General features: G+C 47.8%; 1 protein-coding gene across 1 annotated transcript in view; it reads right to left on the reverse strand.

Moving 5' to 3' along the window:
* Positions 1-15,412, reverse strand: part of WIPI1 (WD repeat domain, phosphoinositide interacting 1) — a 31,519-nt gene extending 16,107 nt beyond the window's left edge. The window contains exons 1-4 of the mRNA XM_042916518.1: positions 15,227-15,412; positions 9,485-9,567; positions 7,951-8,120; positions 3,019-3,115 (exon numbers count right to left, since the gene is read on the reverse strand). Of these exons, the coding sequence (XP_042772452.1) occupies positions 3,019-3,115; positions 7,951-8,120; positions 9,485-9,567; positions 15,227-15,306 (430 nt within the window). The 5' untranslated portion in view covers positions 15,307-15,412. The remainder of the gene's footprint in view (positions 1-3,018; positions 3,116-7,950; positions 8,121-9,484; positions 9,568-15,226) is intronic.
* Position 15,413: the final 1 nt, after the last annotated feature.

The raw sequence follows: 15,413 nt of genomic DNA on the forward strand, positions 1-15,413 counted from the left end.
TATCATCCCCGTTTTACTGGAGCACAAAGGGGGCTCGGTGGAAGTTGAGATGCTAATTATAAATTTCAGCATTTGAAAAAAAGTCTTGGGCTATCTCTCCAAAGAACATCAAAAGTGTCATAAGGCATATTTTGGTCTTTCGACCCACCCTGTGCGTGGTCTTTCAGAAGGAAATGCTAACTCTGCCCTTGAATCCATTCATAACGTTTATCTGGGACAGAAAAAACACCTCCCACTGTTTCTAACTTTTCTCGAGATAAAATTATTCCTTTACAAATAACACCCGTTCTCTCTAACAGAAAACACAAAATGCCCACCCTTTCCAACCTTCTTTCCTCCCCGTTTAAACTGCAAAAAGTGAGGCAACCAAGGGCTTTTCTGAGCTGAGGAAAACAGCTACATTTGCTAAACATTAAGAGTAGATCGGGAGAAAGTGCTTTTCCTGGGAGGAGTGGGGCCAGTCCTGCAGGCAGGCTGAGCGTGTCCCCGCAGAAACACGTGAAACTGACCGCTGCTAACACACAGGCCCCTCCACTGGCGAGGGTGCTGGCTGTGCGAACCCCCGGCCTTTCCAGAGAAATGGAGAACCAAGGCCGCCTGGGTGGTCTCTGCCCCCAATCTGTCAAGGTCAAGTTCAGGTCCACCCCACCCCCCCCACCCCCGCCATGTGTTCTGCTCAGATTCCACAGCACCTCCCCTGCCCTATGGGAAGAGCACATCCTCCTTTGAACTGTCCGCACTGCAGGGTCCCGTGCTGGGTCCTCGCCCCGCAAGGTGCCAGAGCCCGTCTTGGGCTGTGTCACCCAGCACACGGTCTCCAGGGACCGGTGGGCTAGATCTGGGGTCCCTGCTGGGTGTGTGCATCTGTGCCTGGCGGCACCTACTGTGGCAGCAGGTGCACGGTGCCTCTGCAACACGTACGTTTTCCAAAGCAGCTCAGCCTCACGTTCCTAGAACAAAACACTGATGGCCAGTAGCTCCTTCACTTAAAGTCATCATCTCACAGAAATTTAGAGCGGCCAAAATGGCTTTGATCACTTATTTATTTAAAAAAATTTTTTTTTTCTGGGGCACCTGGGGGGCTCAGTCGGTTGAGCATCCAGCTTCAGCTCAGGTCATGATCTCACGGTGTGTGGGTTCGAGGCCCGCGTCGGGCTCTGTGCTGACAGCTCAGAAGCCTGGAGCCTGCTTCCGATCCTGTGTCTCCCTTGCTCTCTGCCCCTCCCCCACTCTCACTTTGTCTCACTCTGTCTCTCAAAAATCAATAAATGTAAAAAAAAAGTAAATAAAAAATTAAAAAAATTTTTTAATGCTTATTCAGTTTTGAGAGACAGAACAGAGTGTGAGCGGGGCGGGGCAGGGGGGGGGGGAGAGGGCAGTGGGGAGAGGGAGATAGAATCCAAACCAGGCTCCAGGCTCCATCTGAGCTGTCATCACAAAGCCCAACGCAGGGCTCGAACTCATGTGCTGCGAGATCACGACCTGAGCCGAAGTCGGACGCTCAACCGACTGAGCCACCCAGGCGCCCCTGATCATTTATTTTTTTTAAGGTTCATTTTTATGTATTTTGAGAGATAGAGAGCAAGTGGGGGAGGGGCAGAGAGAAAGGGAGACAGAATTCCCAAGGGGGCTCTGTGCTGACAGCACAGAGCCCGATGTGGGGCTCGATCTCATGAACCCTGAAATCATGACCTGAGCCAGTCAAGAGTCGATGCTCAACCAGCTGAGCCGCCCAGGCGCCCTGCTTTGATCTTTTAAAATCTCTTTTTTCACAGCTGAGATTTTAAAGCACTGAAGTTGGCAGCAAAGGGCCATCTGTATAATTGAGAAGGGGGGGCGGAGAGGAGGCATAGGAGATTTTACCGCATGGCAGCCTGTGGGCGGGTGGCTTTCACAAACACAACCTCTTGTAATTCTCAGCTGATCCTGTGAGATGGGCAGTACTATATCCCATGTTACAGATAAAAACAAACAAACAAACAAACTGAGGCCCAAAGAGCCTAGTGACTTGGGTTGGGCCATACCGATCTTGAAATTCAGAGAAAGTCAAAGAATTAGGAAACTGCTGTAAACTGAAGCGGTCACTTACTGAGAAACTAGAATATAATTTACAAATGTTAACCTGAATCACGGGACGCACAAATTATTCTAGTGTGACGACTCTCCACCCTCCTGCATAACGAAGGACTTCCTTCTCGTTTGCTTTTTTTTTTTTTTAATGTTTATTTATGTTTGAGGGAGAGAGAGAGAGAGCATGAGTAGGGGAGGGGCAGAGAGAGAGGGAGACAGAGGATCCGAAGCAGGCTCTGCACTGACAGCACAGAGCCCGACGCGGGGCTCGAACTCACAAACCGCGAGATTATTATCTGAGCCCAAGTTGCACGCTTGACAGACAGAGCCACCCGGGTGCCCCTCTTGTTGACTTCTAGCTTGGGGAAGTCATCTGCTCTTTCAATCTACCAAGACCAATCAGTTCCCATTCTTAACACGAGGAACTTACCAAACGGTATTATATCTGAAGAGTTTAGTTCAAAACCAGTATCTTAGCGCATCGCCCGAGTAGAGAGATTTCACCGTAACCTCATAAAACGCATTCCTCACAGCCTCTCTCCTACTCGTGCAGACACGCCAAGTCAGGACCTGCTTCTGAGCATTACACCTGCTCTGCCCTGAACAACCACAGAAAATAATTAGGGGTAAACACCTTTTAGCATCAGATGCGTGAAGCCTCCTACCCGTCTGCTTTAAATGCCTTGACACGTTCGCTGAGAGTGGGTCCCAGACGGAAGGGGTTTCTCGCAGGCTGCCGTGGTGGCCACGCCACTGTGCTGGAGGACGTGGGGCCCGATATGGTTGGAACCTGGCCCCACGAACGCAAAGCGCCGAGGTGAACACCACCAGGACTCAGACCCCACAAATGCTGCTTCGGGTTTTCAACTGAGGAGGGAATCCAGCCCGTGAAAGGAGCCGCTGGACATGGGGTTTGTGGGGGGGCCCCTCCCCGATTCTGGGACTCACCTGCTGGGTTGGCAGGAATATCCAGGATGGTCTTCAAGAGCTTCATGTCTTTGATGTTGTGGATGTAGATGGCCTCCTCCAGGCACACCAGCAGCCTCTGTAAGCACACAGACCCATCAGTCCACAGGGCCGGTTCCTCGGAAAGAAGCCGACCGAGCCGAAATCGCTCATCTTTCGTGCGAGCCCTGACTTGATGCCAAGCCTCCTAAAGGAGGCAGAATTTGTTTCTGTTTATTTACTTATTGTTTGGCGTGCATGGGAGAGAGAGAGCAGAGGAGGGGCAGAGAGAGACGGAGACAGAGAATCCTGAGCAGGCTCTGTGCTGACCGGTACAGATGGCGGGGCTCGAACTCATGGACCGTGAGATCGTGACCTGAGCCTGAATCAAAGAGTCGGGCGCTTAACCGACCAAGCCACCCGGGAGCCCGAGTAAGGGAGGCAGGATCTTGAGGATCCATGTGAAGATTATGTTCCCGTCTACACACGTGCGCGCACGCACACACACGCACACACACACACACACACACACGTGCGCGTGCACCTGAACAGAAGCATAAAATACAAGACCTTAAAATTTCTCATTTAGAGATTGAGGTTCTTTTGGGGGAGGGGTACTTTTCCCTCTCTTTAGCACAGGGATTCCCGGACACTTCCTGATCAGACTCCCTTTGCCATTTAGGACAATTTGGGGGTAATCTTTTTGGTCCCCGTTCCCACCAAACAGGCTCCCTTTCGGCGCTCATAACGAAGCCTCCCTCTTGTACAGACGTGGGTTTCTTTGCTCCCTCTGTATTGCCGATCGTAGGTATCATCCCCTCCGAAGAATCGCCAGCTCTACCTTCGTTCGATTCAAGTCTCCTCCAGACCCACTTCTGCGTACTCTCTCCAGCCCTCCTAAAGGGAATTGGAAAGCCCTTCCGCCCTTGTGTGTACCTCCTGTCCCAGGTGCCCCCCCGCCCCGTGCCCGGCTCCTCCCGCTGGGCCCCCCTTTCCAGTGCAGGGAGACCCTTCTCTTTTCAAATGAGGCTTTCCAGGCGTAGGGTTTCCTCCCGATGGCCATGCTCTCGACCGAGTGGAAACAGGCCACGGGGTGGACGTTGGGTGCGTAAAGGGACGGAACCCGTAGCTCAGCACCAGTACAGACGTTGGGTGCCGGTGAGGGGCTGTTGGGAAGGAAGTTTTGGTGGGGTAGCTCTTTCCTCACTCTGAGCAGCTGCCCACGACCCCTACACACATCTGACTCGCCTTCCTCTAAGCTAGTGGTTCTCAGGCTCTGAGGAGGCATCCGAGCACCTGAGGGGCAAGGCCTGGCCTATCCCTGGAAATTCTGGTTTGGGAGGTTTCAAGCAAGTACCCCGGGTGATTCTGATGCACACCTAAGTCTGAGAACCACTGTTCTCAGGCCAGATCCTTTTATCCTAAAAGACAACACTTGGAGACAAAGGCACCTAAAAATACTACAAACCCCCCCCAATAGACCCTGACAGGCTCTCCTCCAGGGAAAAGCCTGCCCTGTTTTCCCAGTAGGACTTCTCACAGCTCAGAAAAATGGGGACCGTCACCTTTACCGGGCAGAAAAATAAAATGTAAACACCTTCCTCGATTTTCATTAAGCCTCTGTGGCCGCACAGAGGTCTGGGTGCCTAGGGGTAAAAAAATAATTCTAACAGGGCCTCAGAATTGTTGGCAGACATTAGCGTTTCTCTGTGAAATATACATTCCCTGATTCACCCTATCACTTCGCCTTTTGCCAGCACTTACTCTGGCTTGGACTACAGTACTCTATGCGTATGTTCTTAGGTTTCCGATACCCTCCTGTATCCCCACACCCAGGGCCCAGGATAGCGGGTCCGCGACATATGCCTCATGTAGAACAGCCTCTACATCCAGTTCATCCCACCCGTCCACATCTTTCCCACCAACTCTCACGGCACCAGATGCTCTGTGGTCCACTTGGCCAACTTCAGGTGACCCCTGCCAGCCACAGATAAGAATTAAATGGGAGGGAAACAGAGAGATAACAGCGAGGCGGAAAAAGGAGGCACCATATCCCAAGTTCATGTGCCAGCATGCTTCCGGGGTGAACGTGGCCCTAGAAACTGCTTTCTTTAGCAACCAGTGTTCAGTCCCAGGAGGACCCTGGGTGGGACTTCAGTCCTGCTCCTTCCTGGTCACTTTCGCGCTCATCGACTCTTTCAGGTTTTAGAAGTAACAGTTCCTTTTAGTGATTACAAAAATATTTCTAGGGGCGCCTGGGTGGCTTAGTCAGTTGAGCGTCTGACCAGCTCAGGTCACGATCTCACAGTTGGTGAGTTCGAGCCCCCATCGGGGTCACTGCTGTCAGCGCTCAGCCCGCTTCAGATCCTCTGTCCCCCTCTCTCTGCCCCTCCCCAGCTTGCGCTCTCCCCAACATAAATAAATATTAAAAAACATATATTTATAGTGTCTGCCCTTGAGCACCACAGATTTAGATGCAGCCTCAGAGGCTCCAATCCAGGGAATCTTCATCTGGACAACCAGGGCCTCTCGGAACAGATGGTCCGAGCACTGTCACAGTTTACAGATGGAAATATATCGGGGGTGTCGTCTTTATTCCACAAGACACATTTCCTCAATTAAGGACAAGGGGAATAACACCAACCGACAATGGAAAATACCACAATTACTAAATATTCTTCCTCTCTATATATTTAGAAGAAAATAGGGATTTTTCTCTCCCCGTAACTCCCTCCACAAAAAAGGATGGTTTCCTGTTGTTTTTAAAAAAGGAACTGCACCGCCCCGAAGACCCGATGGAAGGAGGGCCACGGCGGGCAGGATGTGCGACTCTCGCCCTGTTCGTTTCCGGCAGGGGGCGGCAGAGCCTGGGCATCACAAAACCATGGCCCCGCGGGGCACGGGGTGGGGGTGGGGTGGGGTGCTGCAGCAGGTGCCCACCCAAAAGTTGCTAAGGCCCAAGCCGGTTCGTTTTAAGAAAAGCAAAGCCCAAACATGTTCCGCCAGACCTGTTTCAAACCATCTTCTTAGGAGAAGAAATGCTAAAGAAGAGAGAGGTGTAAGCAGGTTCCAGGGAACTTGGCCATTGGTGGCGGAGTGATGCTAGGTTCACTGGCATTCCAAAGAAGCTGAGGGAGGAGGCCCTCACTAGCCATGGGCATTCTACTGAGGACAGGGTGGCATCGAAAGGCTAGCAGACTCGGACACTTGAGTAATCCTTCATCTCATTTGCTAATGACAACGTCAGGGCGCAAGTAAGGGAGAAATCATAGAAATAAATACCGTACGTACTATGGGAGGGTTGTGATCTCTATAGTAGACTTTTGCTTAAGCAACCTTAAAAAGACAATCAGGGGGCGCCTGGGTGGCTCAGTCGGTTGGGCGTCCGACTTCGGCTCAGGTCACGATCTCACAGTTCATGAGTTCAAGCCCCGCGTAGGCTCTGTGCTGACAGCTCAGAGCTTGGAGCCTGTTTCGGATTCTGTGTCTCCCTCTCTCTCTCTGACCCTCCCCCGCTCATGCTCTGTCTCTCTCTGTCTCAAAAGTAAAAAATAAACGTTAAAAAAAAAAAAAAAAAGGCAATCAGGGGCCAAAAAAGGAGATTTAATTTTCATATACTGGCTATTACTATATTCATGTGCTACCAATTCCAGGGAGAGCCCCTGGGCCAAGCGCTGGGCTAAAAGCCTTCAAGTCGAAAACTCTCCAACTGCCTTTCCCTCCCTGGCCAAGAGCCCGCGCTCAAAGAAATAATCTCTTCCTTCTCATAAACGGAAGAAAGCACTTTGTTTTCATCTGTTAGCTTTTAATACTTTAGGTAAAAGGAAGAAAACCGTGTTCTTGATGAATGCAATGGCCTCCACCATCCTGGGGATATTGAATTGAGTAGAAAGATCTGCACGGTCACATAAAGAATCTATCTGTTTATTTATTTAATTAATAGGTACTCGGGAAACAGGTATTTGTTGAGCAATTTTTTTCTACCAGGCACTGTCTTTTCTACCAGGTCTATAGAAGTGAACAAAATGGATACAGTCCTGTCCCTTATAGGATTTAAAAATCTAATAATTTTTTAAATAAAGTTTATTTATTTTGAGAGAGAGAGAGAGAGAGAGAGATCGTCAACAGGGGAGGGGCAGAGGAGAGAGAGGGAGAGAGAGACAAATCCCAAACAGGCTCTGTATTGTCAGCCCCACGAACTGTGAGATCATGACCCGAGCCGGAACCAAGAATCAGACACATAACCGACTGAGCCACTCAGGCGCCCATAAAATCTAATAACTTATTTACCCCCAAATACTTATTTACCCCCAAATACTTATTTAACAAGAACTCCGATTTTTAAAGAGAATGTATGGTATATCTGAGATAAGAATAACCCTTCCTTTGACAAAGAAAAAACTACAAGGATGATCTGTAAGGGTGAGCTGGGAGAAACCCAAGGAGAGACAAAGAGAAGGGTCAGTTTTCCAACTGCCTTCAGAGCTAGCCCAGGGGGGGCCACACTCATCCTCAGGGGTTTCATTCTGAGAGGCATTACTGCCGGTCTGCAACAGATGCCACCGTCCAGGGCCGTCCAGGGCCCAACCAAACCAGGGAGAGATGTTCTTCCGGGTTCAGTGCCCCTGCACTAGCTCACGGGACAGCGTCAGAGCCGGACTTCCGCCCAGCCCGCATCCAGCGGAAGAGGGTTCGCTCTGCCAGTGGCCAACGTTGGAGAAAGAACACGAGGCAGAAGGACCAGGGAGGACACATCCCTGAAACAGGTGCCTGGAGTGGGCTCGAGATGTCCCCATAATACTAGGCCTGAGTATTAAAATCCCTTTGGGCATCTGATGTTTGTTTTTAGAAAGACTCATCTTTAAAGACACTCATCTTCTCCTTTGGTGCCAATTAGCAGAAGCCTCGCAACCCTGGGCGGTTCCCCCCACTCACCTGCCGGTTCAGCCTTATGGACAAGATGTTGCTGGAATAGTTGTAATTACAGATCTCCGTGCCTTTCTTGAAGTGATAGACGTTCATCTGCCGCGGCTTTGTGTGACTGACCACCACGACCAGGCTGCTGGAGAAGAGGCGCTCCACGATGTAGACATCCGGGATTTCGTCTGGGAGGGAAAGGAGGCTGAGGTGACACAGATTTCGGCCTCCGGGCACCGAGCCCAGCTTACACCAGTCAGCCAGCGGCCTCTACGTCTCGCACGTAGATTAGCACACATTCGCAGTGACTGGTTTTTTCCCCTACAGTGAAGCTTTGCCTGTTTCCCAAGGGAGCGGTTCTGCAGCCCTTTCCAAGACCCGAAGAAAACGTTAGTGACCAGAAGGCACAGTCAGGTCTTCCAGAGATTTCCCCGGGTGCCTTCCATGGGGCAGAATCGTCTCTAGGGCACCAGTGTTTACTCTGGAAATTATATTGGGAGGTGTGGACAGTCTCGGCCCACCCTTTCTCCACGAGAGGTTTCCAAGGGTTGACTACTCTGGGGAATCCCTGCTTCTGGAATTCTGGTCTTTGTGGCCAGCAGGTGCCATGGGGACAGCCATGGTGGGGTGGGGGCAGTCACAGAATTACATCTGTGCCCCTCCCTGTCTTGCTCCCCTCCCTGGTCCTGTCTGGAATCCCTTTCCTGTTGAAGACAATCTGTGTGATGACCAGGGAAGGGGGTCTGTGCTCAGGAAGAAGGTCAGTCAGTAAGCCTCCTGAGCTCCCACAGGTAGAGACCTCAGTGGTTTTCTGAGAACATTCTTTCTCAGATGCGTGCCTTCCTTGTGCTTAGGCAGGACCCACAGGGAATAACATAGGACAGATACAGAGCAAAGTATTCATGAAAATGGCATAATAAAAATAACATCTTACAAATACATTAGCGACCCAATGTGTTCATTTACCAAACCACCTTCTTTCCAGGAAATCCAAAGACTGCATATTCTTCTCCATTATGATGACACAAATTATTACTTACCCTGAGATATTAAGAGAACTAATTTTTGTTGTAATAATCACTAAGAGTACTCCAACATCTTCAATATGATCTATGCAAAGGGGATAGCGCTGCTTGGTTAAAACAAAGAAAACACTTCCATGACCGAATGAATGTTACCAACATTCTACAGTGCCAGTATGACAGCAAAAAAAAGAAAAAAGACAAACCCCTAAGTGACCTTCTGATAGCACAATGATCAAAACTGATGACTGTGCATAAAAGTCTATGAAAAAGTTTAACGACGAGGTTTCAAACAAAGGATTTCTTAATATAAAAAGAAAAGGTTACCTAAGCTATTGCCAAATCTAAGTGCTTACTTGTGGTTTTACTTTTTAAGCCAAGTGGAGGCAATGATTTATATTTAAGTCTGAAAATGACTGACTCCTTCAGTTTGACAGTTACGGGAGAAAAATGCAGACAGCTCAGGAGCACCGCAGATTAAAGTCTAGAGGAAGGATTCGGTGTCCCCGGGATTTCACACACACACTTACTGCTTCCATGGACTTGGTCCAGTTGCTCCACAGAACTCAAAGAAAACAGCTTATACCCGGCTTTGGTTCCAATTGCTAGGGATCTGTGGAAGATAATACCACGTGGGAATGAGGTTCAGAGAGCTGAAACTCATCGAAGGAAAGTCAAACCTCCCAGGGACGGTGCTTTCCCAGCGAGGAAACAGGAAAGACGGAATACGTAAGAATACTCATCCTGCACTACTCCCAACACGATCAGGGGTCTTCTGGTTGTCTGAGAGGTACTTTGCCAAGAGGTCAATTTTTTATTTATTTTTGCTTAAAAAATAAACACACGGTCATAGTAGGCACAGTCATTAGTAGGTACAATTTAGTGGATGCTTCCTTTCATCATTTTCCATGAAAACACCGCAGATGCTTTGTACCAGTAGCTCTCATCCTTAAATGTACATTAAATTCACTTGGGAAGTTTTTAAAAAATACTGATGATTGTCTATCGCGGCTCCTCCAACACTGAGCTTTTTATTTAATTGGATTCTTTTCTTTTTTCCTTTTCTTCTCTCTTTTCCTTCCTTCCTTCCTTCCTTCCTTCCTCCCTTCCTTCCTTCCTTCCCTCCTTCCTCCCTCCCTCCCTCCCTCCCTTCCTTCCCTCCTTCCTCCCTCCCTCCCTCCCTTCCTTCTCTTTGTCTCTCTCTCTTTTTCTTTTTTTTAGTTCAAGTACTCTAATGTGCAGCCAGGGTTGAAAACTCTGTTGTATACCACGTTCCACAAAGCTAGTATCACAACCAACCAACAAAACAAAAACTAAACACATCTGGAACGGTATGCGCTAAATAAACCTTGTTTTCTTAATTTTTCACTTTCGACCAATAGATACAGAAAGACCGTTTCCTTGGCCAGTTTCTTTGGCCACAGGATGAAAGCAAACGAGTCCATTTTGTTCGCAGCTGGGCCCCCCTTCCAGATCCCTCCCGCTTTGCCCTCAACACCTCAGCGATGAGCAAAATCTCACACAGGGCACACTTAGAAAAAGCGCTCCTACCTGGAGCACCTCCACCCTGGGAAAATGGGATGTCAGAGCCGAAAGAGACCTTAAAATAGTCCTAAGTGGACTAAAAATTAGCCCAGCTTCCTCATTTGAAGCAGGTCTTTGAAAAGGTGAGATCCATTCTGCACAGGGAAGCATATACTAATATAAGCAGTTGACCGGGGCGAGCCTGATGGCCAAGGCTCTTGTTTCATCAGCCTAAAAATAAAAAAGAGGAGGTCATGTGGTTTTCCCTGGAATTGTTTTTTTTCTACCCAAACGTTTGTTGTTCCCCGGGACACAGGGAGAGGAGGCTGCGGTCAACTCTCAATCAGTGAGGTAGTTGCTTGGGTCCCGCAGGCCTCCACCTGCTGGGGGGCTGACCTGAGGGGCAGGACAGGTTCCGGAGCAGCGTCAATGATGACCAACGGCACCTGGAGAGGCGAGAGGCACGCCCCCGGCATCTTACAAGTTCACAACACGGCCACGTGCAGCAAGAGAGTGAAACTGGGCTACTGTCTTATACCGCATACAAGTATGAACTCAAAATGGATTAAAGACTTGAACGGAAAACCCGAAGCCATAAAGCTCCTAGAAGAAAACATAGGCAGCAAGCTCCTTGACAGGAGTCTTAGCAATGTTTTTTGGCTCTGACTCCAGAGGCAAGGGAAACAAAAGCAAAAACAAACAGGTAGAAGTACATCAAACTAAAAAGCTTCTGCACAGCAAAGGAAACCATCAACAAAATGAAAAAACCCACTGAATGCGAGAAAATATTTGCAAATTATATATCCCTTAAGGGGTTAATATCCAAAATATATACTGTATATGGTATAATATAAAATAAGAAAATACATATTATCTTTGAGTATATGTAAAACAAATATATATAAGTATATGTAATAAATATGTAAAATATATACACAATAAATATATATAAACTAAATGTATATAAATATACATAATATAAATACATATAAATATATTTTATGTAAGTAAAATATAAAACAAATATATAAATATATAAAATAAATATGTAAATATATATGAAGTGCATATAAAATATTTTTAATTATTTTTATAAATATATTTTTATTTATAAAAATATATAAATATATAATACAGTAGATAATACTGCATTAACTTTGTAGGTATAAAGAAAATATATAATTCACATAACTCAATAACAAAAAAAAAACAACCTGGTTAAAAATGGAAAAGAATCTGAATTGACAGTTTTCTAAAGCAGCCGTGCAGATAACCAACAGATTCATCAAAAGACATTCGGTATCACCAATCATCAGGGAGATGCAAATCCAATTCACAATGAGATACCACCTTACACCTGTAAGAATGGCTGTTATCAAAAAGACAAGAAGTAGCAAGTGTCCGCGAGGATGTGTTGGAAAGGTGATCTTCGTGCACTATGGGTATGAATGCAAACTGGGGCAGCCACGCCAGAAAGCAGCGTGAAGATTCCTCAAAAAATTAAAAAGAGAACTACCCTATGATCCAGCAATTCCACTTGTGGGTATCTTTCAGAAGAAAAACTGAAAACACTAACTCGAAAAGATGTATGCGCCCGTATGTTCATTGCCGCGTTATTTACAACAGCCAAGATATGGAAACGACCCAAGTGCCCAGCAGTGGATGAACGGATAAAGAAGACACGGCATGCGTGCACACGTGCACACGGGCGTGTGCACACGCACACACACTCCGCTTCTCAGCCATAAAAAAGAACAAAATCTTGCCATTCGCGACAATGTGGATGAGAGCACTGTGCTAAGTGAAATGAGTCAGACAGAGAAAGACAAAAATCACATGATTTCACTTATACGTGGAGTCTAAGAAAGACAAAACAAAACAAAACCCAGACTCATAGTTACAGAGAATAGACTGGTGGTTGCCAGATGACAGGGTTTTTTTTTTTTTTTTGGGGGGGGGTGGGGATATGAAATTGGTGAAGGAGATCAGGAAATACAAACTTCCAGTTATAAAATAAATACATCATGGGGACGAACGTGGAGCACAGGAAATACAGTAAGTAATATTGCATTAACTGTGTAGCTTGACAGATGGGTTAGTAGGCTTCTCGTGGAGATCATTTCCCAATGTATACAAATGTTGAATCACAATAGGTTGTACACTTGAAACAAATATAATGCTGCATGTGTCAATTGCACCTGCACTTTAAAAACCTCCTTTTTATTCTATGATTCAAAAAACTTTTTTGATATGCCCTGTAGTGATTACTGTCTTTAAACGTTCTTCACATGGACTTTTTCACATAACTATAGACAAGTTTAGCGGCAACTGAGGTTTCTAAAGCTTGTAAGTAAGGGAAAAATGTAATGAGAGTCTTGTGATATTAACCGAAAGATTGGGTAATTTAAAATAATTTTCAGGGATGCCTGGCTGGCTCAGTCGGTAGAGCGTGTGATCCTTGATCTCGGGATCGTGACTGCTAGCCCCACGTTGGGTGTAGAGATTGCTTAAAAATAGTCTTTAAAAAATAAAAATTAAAAAAAATTCAAACATAAGGCCTGCTCCCAGAAGAATTTTATACATGAAAAAATAGCAGTGTGGTTACTATTATGTTTTAAATGTTGAGCCATGGCCACAAAGGAGGCTGAATCAAGGAATCCAGACTAAAATCCTATTTTATCCATAAGGGCTTCCTGCAGGAAAAAAAATAAATAAATTCTCATCACCTCTCACAGGAATAGAGCTTGGGACAAATATGTGCCGCCAGTCAAATGAAAAAATGTACCCACAGTGCCTAGCACAGTGCCAAGCATGAAGTATGATCAAAGAAGACTCGTAAAGGTTAGTTGCACTACTGGACTGCAAACTCAGCCTGCACTTACAAAGAAAGACACACTGATACTCCTAAATGCATACGTAAGGGGCTTGACTTATTTTAAAATCCAATGTCATATCCTCTGTGGCTCAAAGCAACTGACTCTGACAAAAACTTTTATTTATAGGTGAGACAGAGCTGTCCAGCAAAGCCTTCATCCAAGAAAACAGAACTGACCATAGAGACGAAGGAAATTAACTTTCCAAGCACCCAACAGCTTTGAAAATAATATTCTTACCCAAGTGCCATAGAAAGCTGGGACTCACCCAGAGTAAAAACTAACCCCACTTAAAAAAACAATCTGATACACGATGTTTATAAAGCAGAACTTCGAACATTTACTGTGAACTAGCAAACTGACTCCTTTCCTTGTCCTGTGTTCGGTTGGGAAGGAAAACACTCTGGCATTTCAACAGCCATCCTCTCTTGCAAAATGCTTCTTACAAAATGTCAGAATTTTATCTACACCATCATTTCTGTAAACTGCGGGTCTCAACCCATGAGGAGATCTTAAAAACAGCTCATGAGTCACAAACAGCTTTAAAAGAAGGTATCACACTATATAGAAAGAGTAAACACTATTTAATGAATCACCTTTGGGAGACAGTCTATGTATGTGGGTATCGGGGGATGTTGTAACATGCATTTCTTATTGTGGACTGTGGTCAAAAAAGGCTTAAAAGTCACCCATCTAACCAAGCCGTCCAGCTACCCAATTACCCGATTACACATACTTTTTTTTTTTTTTTTTCCGAACAAAGGCATATTGTTTGGCATAGGGTGTTTTTAAACAGAAACACAAAGGGAATGGAAGCCAGAGTTACTTATGGTACAGGATGGCCTTAATTACACCAGTGAATGTTCAATATTAGCACAGCCCAGTCACAGGCGGCCAAAGCACAAGCCTGAAGCCCATTCCAAACAAGGAACACGACAGAAACTGGTACAGCAGGAAGTAGGAACCTGGAAAAGTAGTCATCCCTGCTTGATGCTCGGGGTGCACATTCCCAAGAGATTATTCCATATGGTCCCCAGGACTGGCATCTAACAATTCCACGCAAAGAGGTAAGGAAGCAGGCGTTCACTTGTAAAGGGCTGAATCTTTGAGAGGTCTGAAATACGGTTCAGCCTCTAACTCTCTGGCCAAAGTCCAAAAGTGCACATCGAAGTGAAACATTACAAGTGCACTCAAAAAGCAACAGGGTGGAGCTCGCGCTTCTCAGAGAAGTCAGCCGGGCCCGGGAAAGGGCTCGGGGACTCTGAGAAGAGGATTCTGCCTCGCCCTGGGGGCTGTGTGAACACAGTGAGAGGGGGTGGAAAGGCGAGATGCCCCGAGCTGGGCTGGGACGAGGGCTGGCCTGGCCGCACGGATAGGCTGCCTCTTTGTCCCAGGCCCTGCCCAGATGCCACGTTGAGATGCTCAAGGACAAATGGGAAAGTTTTTCCTGTACTCTCATCTTCCTGGGCCCCAACAACCTCGCCTAGGGTCAACTTGCAACTTCCCCCTCCTCGCCCATCTCCTTTGTTTTGGCCTCTGCCCCTCCTTCCGAGACCCCCACTCGGGGCACTAGCGTCTGCCCCCACTGGATCCGTAGCCTTCTTCAGCCCCACTGCGCCCGCGAACTCCCTCCCTTCGTGCTCGGCCTGCCGCTCCTGGCCCTCAGCCCACAGCGGGGGTGGGGGCGCTCGAACCCCCGCACGGGGAGAGGGAGCCCACCTAGACCGTGCGGGCCGGGAGCCGCCCCTGCCGCGCTGCCGCGGCCCTCTGGAGGCGCAGGCCCGCGCCACTCCCGCTACAAGTGGCCGACAGGACAAGACCCCTGCTCGCGACTTCTGCCCCCCAGCTCCCCGCAGAGCAGGCGCCGCGGCTTACGTGCAGTCCTGGTTGAAAGAGAAGCAGCTGAGCGCCGCCTCGACCCCTCCCGGGGGGCCATCCGCGGCCTCGGCCTCCATCGGGGGCTCGACCCGGGGAAGCCGCAGCTCCGAGCCGGCGACAGCCACCTCAGCAGCCCGCTGGCGCCGGCTCCGCGGGCCGGGTCGCGGCCCCCCCTCCGCTCCTG

Source organism: Panthera leo, chromosome E1 (genome assembly GCF_018350215.1).
Source record: "Panthera leo isolate Ple1 chromosome E1, P.leo_Ple1_pat1.1, whole genome shotgun sequence".
NCBI classification, from domain to species: Eukaryota; Metazoa; Chordata; class Mammalia; order Carnivora; family Felidae; genus Panthera; species Panthera leo.